This window comes from Octopus bimaculoides, chromosome 15, assembly GCF_046866305.1.
Source record: "Octopus bimaculoides isolate indiv1 chromosome 15, ASM4686630v1, whole genome shotgun sequence".
Classification (NCBI taxonomy): Eukaryota; Metazoa; Mollusca; class Cephalopoda; order Octopoda; family Octopodidae; genus Octopus; species Octopus bimaculoides.
Window position 1 is genome coordinate 28,513,667 of NC_142942.1, and position 24,143 is coordinate 28,537,809.

Sequence of the window (24,143 nt, forward strand, 5' to 3'; positions counted from 1 at the left end):
GCCATTTAAAAACACACAAAAACCGTTAGATTCACTTCAACATTTAAATTTAATTTGTCACAACATTTAGCACGGAATTTTGTCAGTGAACAGGTCGCGGTCTCAAAGCGATGAAAATATTTTGACAAATTAAATTTAAATGTTGAAGTGAATCAAACAGGTTTTGTGTATTCTTAAATGGCTTATAAACACCTTCCATGCTGCAACTGTTTTTGTTTCAGCACACCATCTCAGATCAGGTCAATTGCTATGCAAGTACATCTCCGGAAATATCATTAAACAATTGAGAAAATAAAGCAGATACACAAGAAATGTAAAGTAATGAATACTACTCACAGCTTGCTAAATATAAATTACTTTCTGCAGATACAATGGTAAATTTTCCTGGAGTGATTCTGAATATATCTGAATTTCTCTCTATGCCTAGCCTATTGGATTTTACCTGAAAGTAGATAATATATGTTTTCTGTATATATTTTAAGTGCAATAAGAGTTGTTTCCTTAGCACAAAATTATACATGGTTTACTTCACTAATTTCTGTAGACATTGATTTAAAAAAATGTAGAGACAACATTACTAATGTCTCTTGTCGAACTAATTTTATGTACACTTTGTATGATCTCACACAGCATGGTACCCTAAAATTATCAACAGACCTGAATGAATAAGGTATTGGGGCAATCATGCTACCATTATTAATAGATATAAAGGAAAGTATACAGCAGAATAATTAGCAGCCAAGTGTAATAACTAATAAGTTAATCTATTCTTTGAATCTTAACTACTCAGGCTGGAACGTACTACTAAATAACACGAACATATTGATTTGCATGTAACTAATAAAAAGGCAAAAATGTACCTACGCATCTCTAAATGAAATATAAATATGTAATGACTAATTGTAGGAAGATCATTAGGGTAAAACAAAGCATGAGTGTCTGAAGGTAGAACAAAAAACAATAACCAAAATTTAATCTACAGATAAATAATTTAGAAAAGTTATGTTCACAACTCTTTAATATATTTTATACTCATTTTCCATTTTACCTCACTGAACAACTAGCCAATATAGAAGTCATGGTGATTTCAGTTACTGAAAGCAGCAATCATATTTTATACTCCACTTAACCATTTTAGGAAATTGGATGTCATAGTCCTAGATGCTCAATGTTTGAAAAGAAGATGAATCACAGGCAGCTCAATCTTGGCTGATTTGGGAGTAAATGACAACAACCAATCACTGAACAATATATAGTCATAAAAAGATTTTGTATTATTACTGTTATAAACGATTATACATTGTAGCCACCACCAAAAACAAATAAGTTTGAGACTAACTGCCTTAAACTTGAGGTGCTTAATTGACTGACAGGACTGATATATATATATATATATATATATATATATATATATATATATATATATATATATATATATATATATAGTACACTAGATTACAAACATTGTCTATGCAATTTTACACTTCAGTAATTTCCTTATTTTACATCATTATTTAAAATAAGTTTTAATTACTCTGTTCAATTCTGGGTCTTTCTTTATTCAGTTATACGTTTGGGTTTCCAGAACAATTTGAAGCTCAACTTCTGTGGGTGAGAATTTTTAGAAAAAGATGGTTTATTCTAGGTTTTTACTAACATAAAAAAAAAGAAAAATCCTGAAGTGCAAAGTGCCAGCTAACTAAAAGTACTACATGGCATTCCACCAGTAGATGTTTTGGGAGTACAGTTGCTTGAAGTAAACCAAAAGTAGTCTTGAAAAATATGTTCAAATGCAAGCAAGCAAACTGGTCAGATGAAAATGATGTATCTGAAACACAAAAGTAACATCAAGCAGTTCTCAATGGATTGAGTACATGACAAGCTATTAGCTAACTCACATGCAAATGCCTTGCTAGAAAAGAAACTTCAATGTCTAATGGTGTAGGACAAGAGGTAAATGAAATTCAGGCTCCTGCTGAGAGAAGTGTATGATTCCCAGAAAGGTGGAAATGCACCAATGAAGAGTAAGTTAGCTCACATTTTCTACACTGAGATAGATGATATCATCAAGGGCTAGCAAGTACACTCTAGGCTGGTATTAACTGGCCCTCAACAATTTCTTGCGAAGATCTGGACTGTTTACCACAAATTCTGAAAGATTTTGAGAAGGCTTTCAACAATGTAGGGAGGAGAGGGATTATGAACTGGGTATCTGGACAAATATGTGGAAATAGTCAACCAATTTAAGATAGAATGTCCATGATCTCTTTTTGAGGCAAAAGCTTCGATACTTTTCCAGTTGTCCATGGTACAAAACAGGTTTATGTACTCATTCCAATACTACCTGTGTTACTTCTGGGTGCTATGTTTGTAAGGATGGCAAGTGAACTTGCAGAGGGATTGTATATCCATTCAAGAGCCAAAGGCTGCTGCTGAACATATCAAGAATAGGATCCACCAGGAAGTAATGCAATAAGTATATTCACAAACTCCTTTTCACTGATGACTTGACCTAGCAGCTCATCTACTTTTGTGTGCTATATGAAATAGTAGAGGTGTATGTACTTGTAAGTATACAAAGGTGGGGTAAGGAAGGGTGTAGGGGCAGGCAGAAAAGAGAAATTAAATGGTATAAATAATAAGGAAAGATAAAGATAGATATAAACAAGAAATATGGTGTTATTGTGAATATAATGGGAATATATTGGTGGTTTAATATTTAGTGGTTGTGAGGGTAAATGAAGGGGAATGTCTATGATAACAGTGGGGGCGGGTTAGGAAATGATGCGGTGGAGGGGTTGTTATTTGTATTTTGAGAATAGGTTGCATTATTGATGTTTGCATGTATTAATTACCCTGTCATGTTCGTTAAGACAATCTGTGGATTGCATAACAGTTAAGACTTCGGCTATGCAGTGATCACACTTTTTATTATAGCCAGAGTATGGTTTAGTATGGGTGACTATGGACTGCTTAAGAGTATAAGAAATTGATTTGCTCTTGAGTTTGTGGATAAGCTGAGATAAAGACGTACTGTTAGATTTTGTTTGGGACATGAAGCTGGAGTAGTGGTTGCCCACTCTAGCTTTGACTGTGGTGCTGCATGAGCTGATATATATGTAGTTATGGTTGGAAGCTGATACTGTGCACTTGTAAATGTTTTTAGTAAGACAGCAATTATCTAAAGGGCAGGAGGTTGGGTACTTGAAACTACATACGTTCACAGGTGGTGTTCTGGATGAATTTGCAGGGTAACTGTTATTTAGTGAAGGACCAGTGTTAGGTTCATTATTAGTGGTGGCGTTAAAATTGGTATTTATTAGGTGGTTGAGGGAAGCATTGAGGAGGTGTGTACTATGATAGTTTCCATGCCTGATGGTATCATCTGTATTATTCTTTATTATTTTTCATGAGGTATAGTTGAGTCTTGAGGTAAGTTTAAGGATCTGGTATTACTAGTGGAATCATAGTAGGAGGTTTAAGGGTTAGTGTTGGTAAGGGGATTGATTGTTATTCTGGGTTTATATGTATGGAGCTGGGGGTTAGGTTGAGTTTTGTTATTAGGGTGGAGGTTAGTTGGTTGTGGGTTTCTGAGTTTCTTGTTGTTAAGATGTCAGATTACTCTGGCATTGTTGGTGGTAGTAGAGTTAGACAATTTTATAGGTTGGGATTTAAGTGTTTTTCAAAGGGAGCTGGATTTAGGGAGGTGTCTTTTGAATAGGGGGAAGAAGAGTTTATGTACTTGAGTTTGAACATCGGGGGTGGGGGTGGAATCAGATAACATTGCAGGTTTGTGTTTGTTTAGTCCAATCAGGTGGGCGGGGGTTATTGGTGTGAGGATAGGGCTTTGGAGGAGCACACTAGAGTCGATTTTAGGGTGCAACGTGTTTAGGATTTGGAATCATCAGGTGGGACGATTGTCTATTAGGTTCTCTGCTACACTGAAATTTGAAGCCCATCATATATATATATATATATATATATATATATATATATATATATATATATATATATATATATATATATATGTATATGTGTCTATGTTTGTTCCCCCACATCACTTGACAACTGATGCTGGTGTGTTTACATCCCCGTAACTTACTGGCTCAGCAAAAGACCGATAGAATAAGTACTAGGCTTACAAAGAATAAGTCTTGAGGTTGATTTGCTTGATTAAAGATATATATCTATATATTATATATATATATATATATATGTGTGTGTGTGTGTGTGTGTGTGTGTGTGTATATACATACATACACATATATATATATATTATATATAGCTATATATATTAGATATATCTATATATATATATCTATATATATAGATATTTGTTATATATATAGATATATATATATATATATATATATATATATCTATTATATATATATATCTATTTGTGTGGGTGACACATAAGATATACCATTTTGAGTGTGGCCGTTGCCAGTACCGCCTGACTGGCTTTCGTAGGATTTTCGAGCGAGATTGTTGCTAGTGCCCCTGGACTGTCTCTTGTGCAGGTGGCACATAAAATACACCATCTTGAGCGTGGCTGTTGCCAGTACTGCCTGACTGGCCTTCGTGCAGGTGACACGTAAAAGCACCCACTACACTCTCTGAGTGGTTGGCATTAGGAAGGGCATCCAGCTGTAGAAACTCTGCCAAATCAGATTGGAGCCTGGTGTAGCCATCTGGTTTCACCAGTTCTCAGTCAAATCGTCCAACCCATGCTAGCATGGAAAGCGGACGTTAAACGACGACGATGATGATGATGATATATCTATTATATATATATCTATGTATATATATATATATATATACACATATTATATATATATCTATCTATATATATATATTATATACTAGCAGAGATACCCGGCGTTGCCTGTGTTACATGCAATTGAAGAATGAGACTTTTCTGTTATATTTTTTGTAAGGAACTGGAATACATATGATTCGAATTTCATCAAAATTGCACATGAGGGCTCTTTCCCTCTTTACACACCCTAAAAAAATTCTGATCATGAGACATGTATCCTATACTATTGATCTTTATGCGCATATTTCAAAATTTCAGTCTTCTGGAACCTGTAAAAAGAATTTTGCTCCTGAAAAATGGAGCTCATGGAGCTCTAAAATGTGGGAATGAAGGCCCCTATTGGGGGTGGGTGTGTTAATGTCAACCAGAGAAGTTGAATTGTTGGGAATGTTTTTAACTTGGGTTTTATAGTATGTCTGTATATATGTGAGAGTATAGTTTCACTTTAATAGTTTCAGTATGAAATTGAAAGTATTAAAGTGAAAGTATTTAAAATTACAGTAGCGACATGTTATTGTTTCACTTTTGACACATAATACTGAAATAGTGGAGGAGATATATTGCTGTGGGCTCGAACTATGCAAGAAGTTAAAAATTTTTTGGCCTAAGACACTACATGGACCCTAAGTAAGGCATGTGTTAATTTGGAATGAAATTGGTTGTGTAGTTCTCGAGTTTTAGGGATTCACACAGACACACATTCTCATCTTTACATATCTGATATTTATGCACATATTCGAAAATTCTAGTGTTATGGACCCTGTAAAAAGGATTTTGCTCCTGAAAAATGGAGCTCTTGGAGCCGAAAAATGTGGGAGTTAAGGTCCCAATTGGGGGTGGGTGTGTTAATATCAACCAGAGAAGTTGAATTGTTGGGAATGTTTTTAACTTGGGTCTAATATGCATTGTTTGAATTTCTTTGAAATAGGAAATATATGTATGTTCACTGGGTTTGTAAAAGAGAGCAAAGCTACAGGAAACCAAAAGACAAATGATCGCAATAAGCAGTCAGCTACCCTACCCTAGTCATTTCCTCACCATACAGGTGACAGGCACAGCTGTAAGATGCATTACGGATCTATAGTAATTGACCCAAATAAAATAAACATTAACAACTGTGTAATGTGAGGGCTAAGGGGAAATGAAAATGTCACCTCTTGAGTTTGTAACTGACCACTAAACTGATAGGTAACTGGACAGAATAAATTTACAATCTATAAATGTCTTTGAATAACCAGTCACTCATATGGGAAGGCCTTGAAATCAATGTTACCAAGTGGGGACTATGTGTGACCCAGTGATAATAAAAAGATTCAAAGGAGGTCTGCAAGGAAATAACTTTACTCAATACTTTGCAAGTGAATCAGTGGAGGGAAAGATGCCTGTCATTTACTTGACAATTTATGCACCACATTGCAGAAATCGCAATGTAAGTATATCTCAAAGCGAACTCTTACACTGTTGTACCATTGAATTACAAATAACGCTCATCTTGTGTGCTTGGGTGACCCTACAGCTTCCAAGAGTACAAGTGTATTCGTCTTTGCTTAGATAAAATGACTGAATTGTGGGTGTTAAGTCCCCATGAAGAGGTCTTTCTAACTTCTAAGAAGAAATTTTAGAAATATTACTTCATTTGTGTGTAATATCTATGGTTAAAATTTCATCAACAGGAAAAATATATGAATTTTCATGGTGGTTATGGCCCTTATGCATAAAGATCCTTTCAGTACTTTTGACGTAGTTTTGGGTCATAAAAAATGACTAAAATTTGGGAGTTAAGGCCCCCATTTGGGGGTCTTAGAATCCTCATGAGAAGTAGAAAGTTTGAGAATACATCTTGATGTGTGTCAATTACCCATGGTTGAAATTTCATCAACATTGAAAATTTATGAATTTTCATGGTGGTTCTGCTCCCTTTAAGCCATCTGAAATTCAAATCAAACACTATACCTGCCCTTATGCATTGAATCTAAGTTCCAAATATCATAAGGATCCATTCAGTAATTTTGGTCCATGAAATTGTATGAAACACACAGCAACTCCGTAGGCTTGGATTTTGTGTTCCAAATTTCATTAGGATTGATGCAGTATTTTTCGAATGTATAAGTAACACACAAACACACATAAAGACATTGACTTTTATATAAGAGATATGAATATACATATATACATACATGTATATGTATGTATTATATATATATATATGTGTGTGTGTGTGTGTGTGTGTGTGTGTATTATATATATATATATGTGTGTGTGTGTGTGTGTGTGTGTGTGTATTATATATATATATATATGTGTGTGTGTGTGTGTATGTGTGAATTATATATATATATGTGTGTGTGTGTGTATTATATATAAATATATATATATATATGGTACGAGTTGACAGTACCATGGCAGATAAAGCAATTAAGAGTATGAAGACAGAGAAAGTCCCCGGCCCATCAGGAATCACTGCAGAGATGCTCAAAATATCTGGCAATGTCGGTAATACACGAAGGAGTCATACCCAATGACTGGTGTAGCAGCATCATAGTCAACTGCTACAAAGGTAAAGGTGACGCTTTAGATACAAATAATTACAGAGGTATCAAGTTGTTAGATCAGGTAATGAAAGTCACGAAGAGGGTCATAGCCCAACTAATTCAGGAGAGAGTCAGCTTAGATGAGATGCAGTTTAGGTTCGTGCCAGGGAAAAGCACCACTGTTGCTATATTTCTGATAAGACGGCTGCAAGAGAAATACCTAGCCAAAGATAAACCTCTGTACCTGGCTTTCGTTGACATGGAGAAAGCCTTTGACAGGGTCCCCTGTTCCCTTATCTGCTGGTCAATGAGGAAATTAGGGATAGATGAATGGTTAGTGAGAGCTGTGCGAGCCATGTACAGGGACGCTGTCAGTAAGGTGAGGGTTGGCAACGAGTAAAGTGAAGAATTCCGGGTAGAGGTAGGAGTCCACCAAGGTTCAGTCCTCAGCCCCCTCCTATTTATCATAGTCCTCCAGGCAATAACACAGGAATTCAAGACAGGGTGCCCCTGAAAGCTCCCCTATGTTAATGACCTTGCTCTAATTGCTGAGTCACTATCAGAACTAGAAGAGAAGTTTCAGGTGTGGAAGCAAAGATTAGAATCAAAGGGCCTTAGAGTCAACCTAGCTAAAACCAAAGTCCTAATAAGTAGGAAGGTAGACAAAACACAAACCCCTTCAGGTAGATGGCCCTACTCAATCTGTAGAAAAGGTATAGGTAGAAAAACTCTATAAGATATACCCAGTGTAAGCTATGGACACATAAGAGGTGCAGCAATATCAAAGGAAGGCTAACTAGGAAGTTAGTTTTTGTACGTGGCAGATGTTCAGGAGCAATAAACACTGAAAATGTGCAGAGAACAACTTCTGCCACATTCCAGGAAGAAAAACTAGACGTAGTTGATAGCTTCCACTATCTAGGTGACCAAGTTAGTAGTGGGGGAGGGTGTGCTGAAAGTGTAGCTGCTAGAATAAGAATAGCCTGGGCAAAGTTCAGAGAGCTCTTACCTCTGCTGGTGACAAAGGGACTCTCACTCAGAGTAAAAGGCAGACTGTATGACGCATGTGTACGAACAGCCATGCTACATGGCAGTGAAACATGGGCCGTGACTGCTGAGGACATGCGTAAGCTTGCAAGGAATGAAGCCAGTATGCTCCGATGGATGTGTAATGTCAGTGTGCATACTTGACAGAGTGTAAGTACCTTGAGAGAAAAGTTGATCCTAAGAAGCATCAGTTGTGGTGTGCAAGAGAGACGATTGTGCTAGTATGGTCATGTGGCGAGAATGGATGAGGATAGCTGTGTGAAAAAGTGCCACAGCCTAGCGGTTGAGGGTACCTGTGGAAGAGGTAGACCCAGGAAAACCTGGGATGAGATGATGAAGCACGACCTTCGAACATTAAGCCTCACTGAGGCAATGACTTATGACCGAGACCTTTGGAAATATGCTGTGTGTGAGAAGACCCAGCAAACTAAATGAGACAATAATCTGAGGCCTTTGCCAGGGGTATACCCAGCCCACTTATGTGTACCTTTCCTTCATTGGACACTAAACTCCGCTTGCGAAGACCTGTTGAGGCAAGTGAAATTGAAATCGAACCAAATTCGATGACTGGCACCCATGCCAACCTCTCCTTCATTGGACACTAAACTCGGCTTGTGAAGACCTGTTGGGGCAAGTGAAAGCGAAATCGTGATGGCACCTGTACCAGTGGAGCGCTAAGAGCACCGTCTGAACGTGATTGTTGCCAGACCAGCTGACTGGCTTCCGTGCCTGTGGCACGTAAATAGCACCATTTGAGCGTGATCATTACCAGCGTCGCCTTACTGGCACTTATGCCGGTGGCATGTGAAAAGACATTCCAGCGAGGTCGTTGTCAGTGCCGCTGGAGTGGCTCCTGTGCAGGTGGCACGTAAAATACACCATTTCGAGCGTGGCCGTTGCCAGTACCGCCTGACTGGCCTTCGTGCCGGTGACACGTAAAGCACCCACTACACTCTCGGAGTGGTTGGCGTTAGGAAGGGCATCCAGCTGTAGAAACTCTGCCAAATCAGATTGGAGCCTGGTGTAGCCATCTTGTTCGCCAGCTCTCAGTCAAATTTTCCAATCCATGCTAACATGGAAGGCGGACATTAAATGATGATGATGAATCAATGGGGGTATGCCAGATAATCATTCTGAAATATAAGTTAAAATTTTATTGTTAATTTCCACCTGTAAAAGGACATATTTTCTAAGATATTTTCATATAGGTGCAGGAGTGGCTGTGTGGTAAGTAGCTTGCTTACCAACCACATGGTTCAGGGTTCAGTCCCACTGCATGGCACCTTGGGCAAGTGTCTTCTACTATAGCCTTGGACCAACCAAAGCCTTGTGAGTGGATTTGGTAGATGGAAACTGAAAGAAGCCCGTCGTATATATGTATATATATATATATATATGTGTATGTGTGTCTGTGTTTGTCCTCCCAACATCGCTTGACAACTGATGCATCCCTTAATGTTGCACTGCCAGTTACTACTTTCCTCCTCCTTCCATCTCTTGTCATTATCATCCTTTCCTATGTGTTTGCAGCTATTCTCCACCTTCTCTCACTTAACTCTCCCATCCTATACTGATATTTCCCATCAAGTCACCCCCACCCACTCCTGTTCATCACTTACTACAATATACCTCTACTTCCATATCTAACTATTTGTTATCATGCTCTTATAACTGTCTTCTTCCTCCTGATCTACTACTCATATCATCACTTGCACTTTGAGGGTTTGCTCAGACATCTCATCACTATCATCTTATCTGTTTCCAAGATACTCTCACCCTTACATAATGCAGAGTAGTCATGTATCTTCTCTGTAGCAAGATACCACTGCTTGTCCATGACATAAAACCATCTCTCAAATACTTCCCTTGCTTATTCAAGAGGGTTTTACCCTGTTCTTTTCTATCTTGCAATAAAATTTTATTGAAATGTCACATTCCAAAATCTCAATAGTACTGGTAGCACAAAAACCCCTACCCAGTACACACTGTAAAATGGCTGGTGTTAGGAAGGGTATCCAGCCATAGAAACCATGCCAAAGCTGATATGGTGCACAATGCAGCCCTGCAGCTCACAAGATCCTGTCAAACCATCCAACCATGCTAGCAAAGTAAAGAGATGATGATGATGTATGTATGTATGCTACCTATACATTCAAATCCTCAATTTTAGAAGCACACCATGAAATTGTAAGAGAATGGGAGATCTCATGGAAGTCCAGTCTATCCAATGAGCATAAAATGAAACTAGTTGTTACCCATCACTATGCTGTTGGGTAATGACCTAGTCAAGATGAAAGAGACCCTTCAGCAGAAGCCTACTACAATGATCACATTGATATGCTCAACAACCTGCTTTTTCTCTCTTGAAACAAATTTTAATTCTATCTTTCATTCTCTCTCCCTCTCCCTCTCACTGTATTTCTCTCTCAACAAGAATAACAACAACCTATCATTATAGTGAAAGTCTCTTTTTAAAGTCTGCATTGCATCGTCTGTATATTGAAAGACATAAAGAAATACAGAAATACACACATGAACAATCAAAATGATAACTTTATGTATTATATATTTATAGTTATGTTTTGAAATGTGTGTTGTGTTGTATTGACAGACTCGCACTTAAAATTCCTGTGTTTTTAATCAAAACATGTTCGTTACTATGTTGACAACACTATCTTTCACATACACACTATCTCTCTCTAAACAACAACTTTTTTCTCCTCTCCTTCTAAATAAATGTGTCAGTATATTGAAAGGCATACAGAAACACACACAAACAACCAAAAAGATAACTATATGTATTATATATATATATATATATATATATATATATATATATATATATATGTATACACACATAATATCTTCTGAAGTCTGTTGCATTGTGTTGACAATGTTGCACTTTTTGTTAGTTATTATGGTGACAACACCACCGGACGATCTATCTTTCACTGTATTTCTCCCTCAACAATAATTTGTTCTCCTCCTCTTCTAAATAAATGTTGTGACATGGGTTATTTCCTCTTTTACCCTCCCTCTAATAGATGTGATGTATATACAGATGGAGATCAGTTTCTCTTCTATACTGAAAGATTTAAATAAAAGTTCATCTCAGTTACACTACTTATTTCAACACTATTATTAGATTGTATTGCTAATTATAATTCCAATATATGATTGTACTGGATGAGTTGCTGTATTTTCAAGAGTATTCTTTTTACTTTTCATTTCTAGACTTTGTTTAGTTTCAAAATCTTTGTTCATTTCTATATGCACTATGTACATGAATAAATCAGTGTGTGTGTGTACATAAGAACATCTGTGATGTACATGTGAATAAGGTTAAAGAAGAGAACAGCCATTGAATGTAGTTATACTCAAGAAAAATGCACATTTCTCTTCACCTATAACTAAAAATCAAGACATACTTTGCTAAGAAATTACATATTAAAATAATTATTAAACATAGTTGCTATAAAACAGACAAGAAAAGAAAGATATAGTCCTGGTTATCATATAAAACTTAACTTTAAAGATACTACGATGAAATCAAATTTATCATTCTGACCTTCTCATGTAACAGTGGCAACACTTTTTCATGACAGCCCTCATCATAATTTAGAGCTTGATTCATCAATTGCTGGTTGACCTTCTTCTTCTTGTAGACAGTTGGTTCACTTCTTGATAATGGAGGTGGGGAACAGCTGAAAGAAGGGTCTGCAAAAGTCTTGTAGAAGTTTTTGCCAAGAGATCGAATTGGGCGATTGTCATATGCCTCATATTTGGATTCTGTCATTGGCCTTTGTATGACAGAAGAATACAGTTTACTACAAGATGTAATTTTGCCATCATCATTGCTTACTGAGTTATTTGGATTTTCAGTGGTGATTGGTGAAAAGAGAGGGGTGTAAAATATCACAGGTTTAATCAAAGAAGCATCCTCATTAAGCTCATTTAGATAAATGGGTACATTATTAGCCATATTTCAGTAGATGTTATCTATAAATGAGAAGAAATAAAATAATTATTTTCAGCTGAGTACAGTAAATACTGATAGATTCAATAGACAGTAAAGAAATATATACACTAGATCTTTAAACTGTTACAACTTTTACTACTGCAAGTTTTTTGGTGACTTTTAGCATTACAGCTATATATTTTGCTCTACAGCTTTTGTCAATTCTCTTTTATACGAAGTTTTGAGACCTACTTAATTGCTTGGCATAATAAAATTCTTTAGAACAATTTTCTTAATTGCACCTACTTTTTTCACTTTCAGCATTGAGTGTATTATATACACATCATGAACTTTTCACATTTTCACACTTTTGGACTCACTTTCTGACTTCACATCAGAAGGCTGCATGTAAAGACTTATACTTAAACTATTCTATACAATACATTTTGAAATTTCAATAACCTTTGTTTTTTACACACAATTTACTGTCATTGCTCTTTATATGTGCTTTCTTGATTTTTGCTGTTAGAGATAACAGTAATTTTCTAAAGGCTTTATCTTGAACTGTTATAAACATTTTCAACCATCAATATGAACTTTTGGCTGTTTTCACATTTACTGTATTGTTCATTTTTATTGGACACATTTTGCTCATGTTTTCTTTCCTTTTTGCATGTACATTTTTGTTAACATTTGTTGTATATGTTTCTCTTGGCTACATTTTTTTTCTAGCTTTCGTTTATCGCTCTCACGGTTGAATCTCTGGTGAGAGGGTAGATGTAGCAGAAGCATGATTGCTCTTGAACTTTAGCTGCCTACATTTTGGCTTTTTACTTTTAGCTACCCATTTTGGTTCACCACGTGACAATCAGGTTCATTTAACTTTATTTGGATTGTCCACCCCTTAATGTGATGGACTAGCCTAGTATCTGTACATCAGCTTTAAAATAGGAGTATTTTGGTTCGTTAAACTAAAGAAGGTGAGTTTTGCTATGAGCAGCCTGTGACCTTTGATGTGAAAACAATTTGATTTTACTTTGCAATTTTCAGCTTGAACAGAATTCAAACCAAAATTCTTGACATTACCAACACTTAAATAGAACTGTAGCCAAAATTTGTGTGATGTTATGCTTCAGGTTTTTCTAATCATTTATCTTAATTTTTATGAGTATTTGAAACTATACAATGTATTGACGATTATTAATATCCTACCAGTTTGCTATATCTAATTTTAGTAATAAATAGTAATAAATATTTCCATGTGGTCAATTGCAACTTATCTTTGAATTCATTTATTAATATCTATTCTTACATCATTTAACAGAGGACATAACATATCGGACCTTAACTGCAATTCATACAACCACATTTCTCTTTGGTAGCCATTGAACTTCCGTGTGCAACAACAAGCATTCAAAATCTCCATTCTTCTTAGAGCAGTGCTGTTGAAATGAGGGGGGAATTGAGAATATGTGCTGTGATTTTATTTATTGCTGTTCATTGATTAGTTAAGTCTACCAATGATAGTGTCAGTTAGTTGCTCAAACATGATATACTGATCTCTCTCTTGTATCTGTTTCCAGATGTCTTACAAATAATAACTCTTGAACCAAATGTTAATCTTTGACAAAGAAAGCATAAAGAAACACATTTTTTGCTTGGCAAGAAACATACTTTTATTGCTTGGTAAAAGGATCTTTGGATGTTCTAAGGGTGTTGCACAATATATCTTCAATGTTATAGTATCCCACATTTAGAGACACTTGTAAAATGCATTTTTAGAGAAAAAATTTAGTACTTCCACCTTTTCATTTTAATTTTCACAGTTAAAATCCACCCCCACCAAAAAATAACCGTATAAATTCTGATTTTATACAGGTTATTTTCATCTCTTCAGTGTTATGTAGGGATGAGCAGGTAAGACTTGGATAATGAATGTGCCTCTATGCTTCTTCAGAGGGTCCAGGTGGTTGGGAGGGCTAACATAAAAAAAAATAATAATAGCTACAGTGTGTTTGTCTTTTTAAAATAGAGTAGACAAAGAATAGGAGTAAGAATAAGAACAAGCATGAAGATGTAAGTGAAGTACATCTCAGTATAATGATTTGGGTATAGCAAGAGGAAATAAGATAGACTTCCTGTGATGTATTATAGGATCCATGTTATTTCGTCCAGTAGTGGATAAGTGAATATAGTCGTTCTCAAGAGGAGTTTTTACAGGAAGGATAATTTTAGGCAGTAGTTCACATTATGTTTACATAGAGCTTCAGTGGTGGGTTTGAAGGTATGATGTGTGTTATGGAGGTGAAAGTTTATATGCAAAGTGCCAGTTAGTAGGTGTAATGTTGTGGATGGTATGGCATAAGCAGCTTTTGATGATGAACCCATCTTGGGTAAGTTTTTCTGTATTCTCCCCTCCATCCCGCATTTTTCCTGTGCATCTATAGACGCATACATAGAACCTTATGTGCACGCTTGTGAATGTGTGCATTTGTGCGGGTATGTGCGTATATAGATGTGCGTGCATGCGAAAATATGCGCATATAAACGAGTTTTAACCTTATAGCTTTTTCACACTTTCTTCTGTATTTTGCTTTTAGCCCTGTGTTTCTTTTTGGTGTGCGTATGTATGGGTGCGAGGGTGTTGAGCGTGTGTGTGTGTGGGTGTGTATGCAGGTATATGTATATATTTAGTTTTTGGCGAATATGTGGGTGAGAACGTGTGTGTTTCAAGCGAGTGTGGTTGAGTATATACATATAGGTGAATGTACGGATTGGTGCACTTACGCGAACACTTTAGACTTTTCTACTCCCTTACTTCGCGGTCCATAGCTCTTTTGTCTTAATAACGGTCAACCACACAGTAATTTCCCTTTGTTTAACGGTCATTTTTCACAGGAATTTTCAATGGTCGGATAACTGAAGAGATGGCGGTGTGGGTTCCCACCCCAGCATCCAAAACTCAGAATTTTATCATGGCTACCGAATAAGTGTCACATATTTTTACAGATAAATTCTTCCATTTACATAATATCGAGGTCTCTTTCTTTCTTTTGTTGTCCTTTCTATCAATATATATATATATATATTTGGTTAATAAAATTTAAAGATAAGCAACAAAAATTCAATAGGTTATAGCAGTACGTACGTTTCGTACAAGCTCCATTTATTCAAGTAGTGAGAACACCACAGAATGTACAATGAAAATGTACTCCTCAGCTGCATAATGGAATTTCATTTTAGAAAGTCATTTTGAAGATGTTTGCAAAAAACAAGAGTAAGAGAAGAAAACATACCATCTCGACTATGCTGATGCTGATGTAAAATGCACCATTTTGAGCGTGGCCGTTGCCAGTACCGCCTGACTGGCCTTCGTGCCAGTGGCATGTAAAAGCACCCACTACACTCTCGGAGTGGTTGGCATCAGGAAGGGCATCCAGCTGTAGAAACTCTGCCAAATCAGATTGGAGCCTGGTGTAGCCATCTGGTTCACCAGTCCTCAGTCAAATCGTCCAGCCCATGCTAGCATAGAAAGCGGACGTCTAACGATGATGATGATATACACATATAATATATATATATATATATATATATAAAGTTGTAGTATATTGTCAACTTAATGTGACAATCCCATTAAGGGAATACACTACCGCTTCCTGTCGGCCTTGACACAATTACATAGTAAAACTTCACTATGATTATATAAGTTTGCAAGGGCTAAACAGGCTTCTTTAACCAGCTGGCAAGCTACTTCAGGCTGATGACGAGCAAAGACTCAGAAACATGTCCCTGAATGCTGGTTAGGCTGGGTGGAGGAGCTTGTCTCCCCCTCGCAAACTTAAGGACACAGTAATTGTGTCAAGGCCGACAGGAAGCGGTCCAGCTTCCTAGGGCTAAACGGCAGTAGTGTATTCCCTTAATGCGATTGTCACATTAAGTTGACAATATACTACAACTTTATTGCTCCACTACTGCTTAAATCTCTCTGAGAGATTTAGAAATATTATATTTCTAATATATATATATATATATATATATATACAATTCTCAGCCCAAGAATTACAGCGTGATGTGCTGCTTGACTGGTCCCCCCTCTCCCTCTCTCTCTCTCTCTCTCTCTCTCTCTTTATATATATATATGATGATGATGATGATGATCTTTTCTCCCGCCATGCCTCTGTCTACCCCTCCATCCCCCTTCGTAGTTTTTCCTTTAAGGTCTTCAGGTTCTGGCTATATATAAATGAGAAACCCATTCTAAATTATCTCGCTGACGTACTACGACGAAATACCCAAGATGCAGATAAGATAGAGATTTTTATTTATTTACGGCCTCAAACATCTCAATACCTTGCGCTTTCTTGTTTCTCTCCATGAAATTCAATTGAATTCAGTTGTTGTCTTAAATTCATGCTTATTCATTTTCTAAGCTTCCTAAATTCATGCTACGTTATATTCTAATCACCCAGAATTCATTGCTCTTTTAAAAAATTACGATTTATGCATTGTTGTCTCTCAAATATTTAAAATCTACAATTAAGAGCCCTCTCTACTCGCTGGCGGTAACCCGCCCTCCCACCCCCTCCACCGGAAGTTCATTCGTCTGTCATCCCACCCCCTCCACCGGAAGTTTCATTCCTCTGTCATCCCACCCCCTCCACCGGAAGTTCATTCCTCTGCCATCCCACCCCCTCCACCGGAAGTTCATTCCTCTGTCATCCCACCCCCTCCACCGGAAGTTCATTCCTCTGCCATCCCACCCCCTCAACCGGAAGTTCATTCCTCTGTCATCCCACCCCCTCCACCGGAAGTTCATTCCTCTGTCATCCCACCCCCTCCACCGGAAGTTCATTCCTCTGCCATCCCACCCCTCCACCGGAAGTTCATTCCTCTGTCATCCCACCCCCTCCACCGGAAGTTCATTCCTCTGCCATCCCACCCCTCCACCGGAAGTTCATTCCTCTGTCATCCCACCCCCTCCACCGGAAGTTCATTCCTCTGTCATCCCACCCCCTCCACCGGAAGTTCATTCCTCTGTCATCCCGCCCCCTCCACCGGAAGTTCATCCCTTTGTCATCCTGTCAACCTCGGCTGTCTCCCGGAACCCATCTAGTGGCCTTGGCCATCCTCTCCCCTACCTTTGGGTAGCGCATTAAGGTTGAGAAATGTTTGCAGGTTGTAGGTAATGTTTTGCTTATGAATTCTTCCAATTGCAAGTTTTCTTTTCAGGTACACGACACTGCTTTTCCTCTTCCCAGGCTACAGGCCCACACCCCCAACACCCATACTGTTAGGATTGGCACTCTCAACGTCGGCACGCTGAAAGGTAGATCTGGTGAAATTGTTGAGATGCTTGAACGGAGATGCGTAGATATGTGCTGCATCCAGGAAGTAAGATGGAGAGGAGGTTCTGCAAGGTTCCTCACAGGCAAAGAACACAGGTACAAGATTTTCTGGGCAGGGAACACTGACGGGGTCGGGGGCGTAGGAATACTTCTAGCGGAGAAATGGGTGGATAAGGTAATCGAGGTCGTTAGAGTAAGTGACAGAGTACTTAAGATCAGACTAGTGCTTCATCATAGATTAGCTACTGTCATCTCAGCCTATGCACCTCAACCTGGGCTACCAGATGGTCTGAAAGACCAATTCTATGACACCCTCTTGCAAACTACCTCGTCGACGAGTGACAGGGACCTTCTCTTTGTGGCTGGAGACTTCAACGGTCATGTCGGACGTCGTGCTGGGGGCTTCCATGGCATACATGGAGGCTATGGCTTCGGTTCCCGCAACGAGGAGGGAACCAGACTGCTGGAGTTCTGTGATGCAACCAATCTTATGGTCTGCAATACCAACTTCAGGAAACCTGCCAGTCACCTAGTCACCTACCGCTCCGGCAGACACTCTAGCCAAATCGACTACATCCTCGCCAGAAATAGGGAAAGAGGGCGGCTTATAAATGCCAAAACCTACCCTGGCGAAGAATGTACCCCACAACATAGATTAGTAGTTAGCGACTTTGGGATCAAGGCAAAATGGGTGCCCAGAATTAGACAGGCTTGGAGAAGAAGGGTGTGGAAGCTTAAAGACCCTGCAAACGGACAGAGACTTAGAGTCAAGTTACTTGAAGCATTTAACGAAATAGAAGGGGATATAGCATCATACAACGTGGAAGACAATTGGAGATTTCTGCGGGACAACCTGTTGAAAGCCACCGACCAGATTTGTGGGTGGTGTAAGGTCCCCTCCCAACCCAGAGTAACGTGGTGGTGGAACAAGGAGGTAGACAGGGCTATTAGACAAAAGAAACAAGCTTGGAAGGACTGGAAGAACGGTGGTAGCAGGGAATTGTACCAATGTGCCAGAAGGGAGGCTAGGCGACAGGTTTATTTAGCCAGAGGGGAAGCAGATAAGGAAAGATTTGCCAATGTTCTGCGCCGTGAGGACCAAAGACTCGAGGTATTTCGGGTTGCAAGACAGTGTAGGAGAGAGAATAGTGATGTTGTAGGAGAGAAATGTGTTCGCATGGATGATGGTACGCTTGCATTAAATGAGGATGCAAAGAAAGAGGTCTGGAGATGCCACTACGATAGATTGCTTAATAAAGAGAATGAATGGGAGAAAGAGAGCCTGCCTTATGTCGACCCAATAGAGGGACCAGCTATCCGAGTTGATAGTACCAGGGTAGATAAAGCAATTAAGAGTATGAAGACCGGGAAAGCCCCCGGCCCATCAGGAATCACTGCAGAGATGCTCAAAATATCTGGCAGTGTTGGCTATAGCCTAGTCACCCGTATTACGAACCAGGTGATACACGAAGGAGTCATACCCTATGACTGGTGTAGCAGCATCATAGTCAACTGCTACAAAGGTAAAGGGGACGCTTTAGATACAAATAATTACAGAGGCATCAAGCTGTTAGATCAGGTTATGAAAGTTACAGAGAGGGTCATAGCCCAACTAATTAGGGAGCGAATCAATTTAGATGAGATGCAGTTTGGGTTCGTGCCAGGTAAAAGCACTACTGATGCCTTATTTCTAGTGAGACAGTTGCAAGAGAAATACCTAGCCAAGGATAAACCTCTGTACCTGGCTTTCGTTGACATGGAGAAAGCCTTTGACAGGGTCCCCCGATCCCTTATCTGGTGGTCAATGAGGAAACTTGGGATAGAAGAATGGCTAGTGAGAGCTGTGCGAGCCATGTACAGAGATGCGGCCAGTAAGGTGAGGGTTGGAAATGAGTACAGCAATGAATTCCGGGTAGAGGTAGGGGTCCACCAAGGTTCCGTCCTCAGCCCCCTATTATTTACCATAGTCCTCCAGGCAATCACAGAGGAGTTCAAGACAGGTTGCCCCTGGGAGCTCCTCTATGCTGATGACCTTGCCCTAATTGCGGAGTCACTATCAGAACTAGAGGAGAAGTTTCAGGTGTGGAAGCAAGGTCTAGAACTGAAGGGCCTTAGAGTCAACCTAGCTAAAACCAAAATCCTAATAAGTAGGAAGGTAGATAAAACACAAACCCCTTCAGGTAGATGGCCCTGCTCAGTATGTAGAAACGGAGTAGGTAGTAACTCTATAAGATGTACCCGGTGCAAGCTATGGACACATAAGAGGTGCAGCAACATCAAAGGCAGGTTAACTAGCAAGTTAGTTTTTGTTTGTGGCAGATGTTCAGGTGCAATAAAGACTGCAAACAAACAGGAAACAACTTCTATCTCATTCCAGGGTGAAAAACTAGAGGTAGTCGATAGCTTCCGCTATCTGGGCGACCAAGTTAGTAGTGGGGGTGGGTGCGCTGAAAGTGTAGCTGCTAGAATAAGAATAGCCTGGGCAAAGTTTAGAGAGCTCTTACCCCTGCTGGCGACAAAGGGACTCTCACTCAGAGTAAAAGGCAGACTGTATGACGCATGCGTACGAACAACCATGCTACATGGCAGTGAAACATGGGCTGTAACTGCTGAGGACATACGTAAGCTCGCAAGGAATGAAGCCAGTATGCTCCGTTGGATGTGTAATGTCAATGTGAATACCCGTCAGAGTGTAAGTATCTTGAGAGAAAAGCTGAACATTAGAAGCATCAGTTGTGGCGTGCAAGAGAGACGATTGCGCTGGTATGGACATGTGGTGAGAATGGAGGAGGATAGCTGCGTGAAAAAGTGCCACACCCTAACAGTTGAGGGAACCCGTGGAAGAGGTAGGCCCAGGAAGACCTGGGCTGAGGTGGTGAGGCAAGACCTTCGTACATTGGGCCTCACCGAGGCGATGACTACGGACCGAGACCTTTGGAAATGGGCTGTGCGTGAGAAGACCCGGCAAGCCAAGTAAGATCGTTGCCAGTGCCCCTGGACTGGTTCTTGTGCGGGTGGCACATGAGATGCACCATTTTGAGCGTGGCCGTTGCCAGTACCGCCTGACTGGCTCCTGTAGGATTTTCGAGCGAGATCGTTGCCAGTGCCCCTGGACTGGCTTGTGCGGGTGGCACATAAAAGACACCATTTCGAGCGTGGCCGTTTTCGTGCGGGTGACACGTAAAAGCACCCACTACACTCTCTGAGTGGTTGGCGTTAGGAAGGGCATCCAGCTGTAGAAACTCTGCCAAATCAGACTGGAGCCTGGTGTTGCCATCCGGTTTCACCAGTCCTCAGTCAAATCGTCCAACCCATGCTAGCATGGAAAGCGGACGTTAAACGATGATGATGATGATGATGACAACATATATATATGTACAATATATATATATATATATATATATATATAATATATACACTAGGTCGTTGCCAGTGCCGCTGGAATGGCTCCTGTGCAGTTGGCACGTAAAATACACCATTTTGAGCGTGGCCGTTGCCAGTACCGTCTGACTGGCCTTCGTGCCGGTGGCACGTAAAAGCACCCGCTACACTCTCGGAGTGGTTGGCTTTAGGAAGGGCATCTAGCTGTAGAAACTCTGCCAAATCAGATTGGAGCCTGGTGTAGCCAGTCCTAAGTCAAATCATCCAGCCCATGCTAGCATGGAAAGCGGACATTATACGATGATGATGATATACATATAATATATAAAATATATAATATATACATATAACATATATATATATATATATAATATATATCTATATCTATATATATATATATATATGTTATATATATATATATATATATATATATATATATATATATGTTATCATCATCATCATCATCATCGTTTAACGTCCGCTTTCCATGCTAGCATGGGTTGGACGATTTGACTGAGGACTGGTGAAACCGGATGGCAACACCAGGCTCCAGTCTGATTTGGCAGTTTCTACAGCTGGATGCCCTTCCTAACGCCAACCACTCAGAGAGTGTAGTGGGTGCTTTTACGTGTCACCCGCACGAAAACGGCCACGCTCGAAATGGTGTCTTTTATGTGCCACCCGCACAAGCCAGTCCAGGGGCACTGGCAACGATCTTGCTCGAAAATCCTACAGGAGCCAGTCAGGCGGTACTGGCAACGACCACGCTCAAAATGGTGCATCTCATGTGCCACCCGCACAAGAACCAGTCCAGCGGCACTGGCAACGATCTTACTTGGCTTGCCGGGTCTTCTCACGCACAGCACATTTCCAAAGGTCTCGGTCAGTAGTCATCGCCTCGGTGAGGCCCAATGTACGAAGGTCTTGCCTCACCACCTCAGCCCAGGTCTTCCTGGGCCTACCTCTTCCACGGGTTCCCTCAACTGTTAGGGTGTGGCACTTTTCCATGCAGCTATCCTCCTCCATTCTCACCACATGTCCATACCAGCGCAATCGTCTCTCTTGCACGCCACAACTGATGCTTCTAATGTTCAGCTTTTCTCTCAAGATACTTACACTCTGACGGGTATTCACATTGACATTACACATCCAACGGAGCATACTGGCTTCATTCCTTGCGAGCTTACGTATGTCCTCAGCAGTTACAGCCCATGTTTCACTGCCATGTAGCATGGTTGTTCGTACGCATGCGTCATACAGTCTGCCTTTTACTCTGAGTGAGAGTTCCTTTGTCGCCAGCAGGGGTAAGAGCTCTCTAAACTTTGCCCAGCCTATTCTTATTCTAGCAGCTACACTTTCAGCGCACCCACCCCCACTACTAACTTGGTCGCCCAGATAGCGGAAGCTATCAACTACCTCTAGTTTTTCACCCTGGAATGAGATAGAAGTTGTTTCCTGTTTGTTTACAGTCTTTATTGCTCCTGAACATCTGCCACAAACAAAAACTAACTTGCTAGTTAACCTGCCTTTGATGTTGCTGCACCTCTTATGTGTCCATAGCTTGCACCGGGTACATCTTATAGAGTTACTACCTACTCCTTTTCTACATACTGAGCAGGGCCATCTACCTGAAGGGGTTTGTGTTTTATCTACCTTCCTACTTATTAGGATTTTGGTTTTAGCTAGGTTGACTCTAAGGCCCTTCAATTCTAGACCTTGCTTCTACACCTGAAACTTCTCCTCTAGTTCTGATAGTGACTCCGCAATTAGGGCAAGGTCATCAGCATAGAGGAGCTCCCAGGGGCAACCTGTCTTGAACTCCTCTGTGATTGCCTGGAGGACTATGATAAATAAGAGGTGGCTGAGGACGGAACCTTGGTGGACCCCTACCTCTACCCGGAATTCATTGCTGTACTCATTTCCAACCCTCACCTTACTGGCAGCATCTCTGTACATGGCTCGCACAGCTCTCACTAACCATTCTTCTTTCCCAAGTTTCCTCATTGACCACCAGATAAGGGATCGGGGGACCCTGTCAAAGGCTTTCTCCATGTCAACGAAAGCTAGGTACAGAGGTTTATCCTTAGCTAAGTATTTCTCCTGCAACTGTCTCACTAGAAATAAAGCATCAGTAGTGCTTTTACCTGGCACGAACCCAAACTGCATCTCATCTAAATTGATTCGCTCCCTAATTAGTTGGGCTATGACCCTCTCTGTAACTTTCATAACCTGATCTAACAGCTTGATGCCTCTGTAATTATTTGTATCTAAAGCGTCACCTTTACCTTTGTAGCAGTTGACTATGATGCTGCTACACCAGTCATTGGGTATGACTCCTTCGTGTATCACCTGGTTCGTAATACGGGTGACTAGGCTATAGCCAACACTGCCAGATATTTTGAGCATCTCTGCAATGTTATATATATATATATATATATATATATATATATATATATATATGTCATATATATATATGTTATCTATATATATATATAAATATATATATGTTATATATATATATATATTATCCCAATGAGGAAACTTGGGATAGAAGAATGGTTAGTGAGAGCTGTGCGAGCCATGTACAGAGATGCTGCCAGTAAGGTGAGGGTTGGAAATGAGTACAGCAATGAATTCCGGGTAGAGGTAGGGGTCCACCAAGGTTCCGTCCTCAGCCCCCTATTATTTACCATAGTCCTCCAGGCAATCACAGAGGAGTTCAAGACAGGTTGCCCCTGGGAGCTCCTCTATGCTGATGACCTTGCCCTAATTGCGGAGTCACTATCAGAACTAGAGGAGAAGTTTCAGGTGTGGAAGCAAGGTCTAGAATTGAAGGGCCTTAGAGTCAACCTAGCTAAAACCAAAATCCTAATAAGTAGGAAGGTAGATAAAACACAAACCCCTTCAGGTAGATGGCCCTGCTCAGTATGTAGAAAAGGAGTAGGTAGTAACTCTATAAGATGTACCCGGTGCAAGCTATGGACACATAAGAGGTGCAGCAACATCAAAGGCAGGTTAACTAGCAAGTTAGTTTTTGTTTGTGGCAGATGTTCAGGTGC

The 24,143-nt window shown here is 39.8% G+C and overlaps 1 protein-coding gene across 3 annotated transcripts in view; it reads right to left on the reverse strand.

Moving 5' to 3' along the window:
* LOC106881258 (uncharacterized) overlaps positions 1 to 24,143 on the reverse strand; it is a 78,266-nt gene that overhangs the window by 51,042 nt on the left and 3,081 nt on the right. For all 3 annotated transcript variants that reach the window (XM_089363640.1, XM_089363639.1, XM_014931579.3), the window contains 2 exons: positions 11,969 to 12,399; positions 337 to 442 (listed from right to left, as the gene is read on the reverse strand). In XM_089363640.1, the coding sequence (XP_089219766.1) occupies positions 337 to 442; positions 11,969 to 12,382 (520 nt within the window). In that variant the 5' untranslated portion in view covers positions 12,383 to 12,399. The remainder of the gene's footprint in view (positions 1 to 336; positions 443 to 11,968; positions 12,400 to 24,143) is intronic.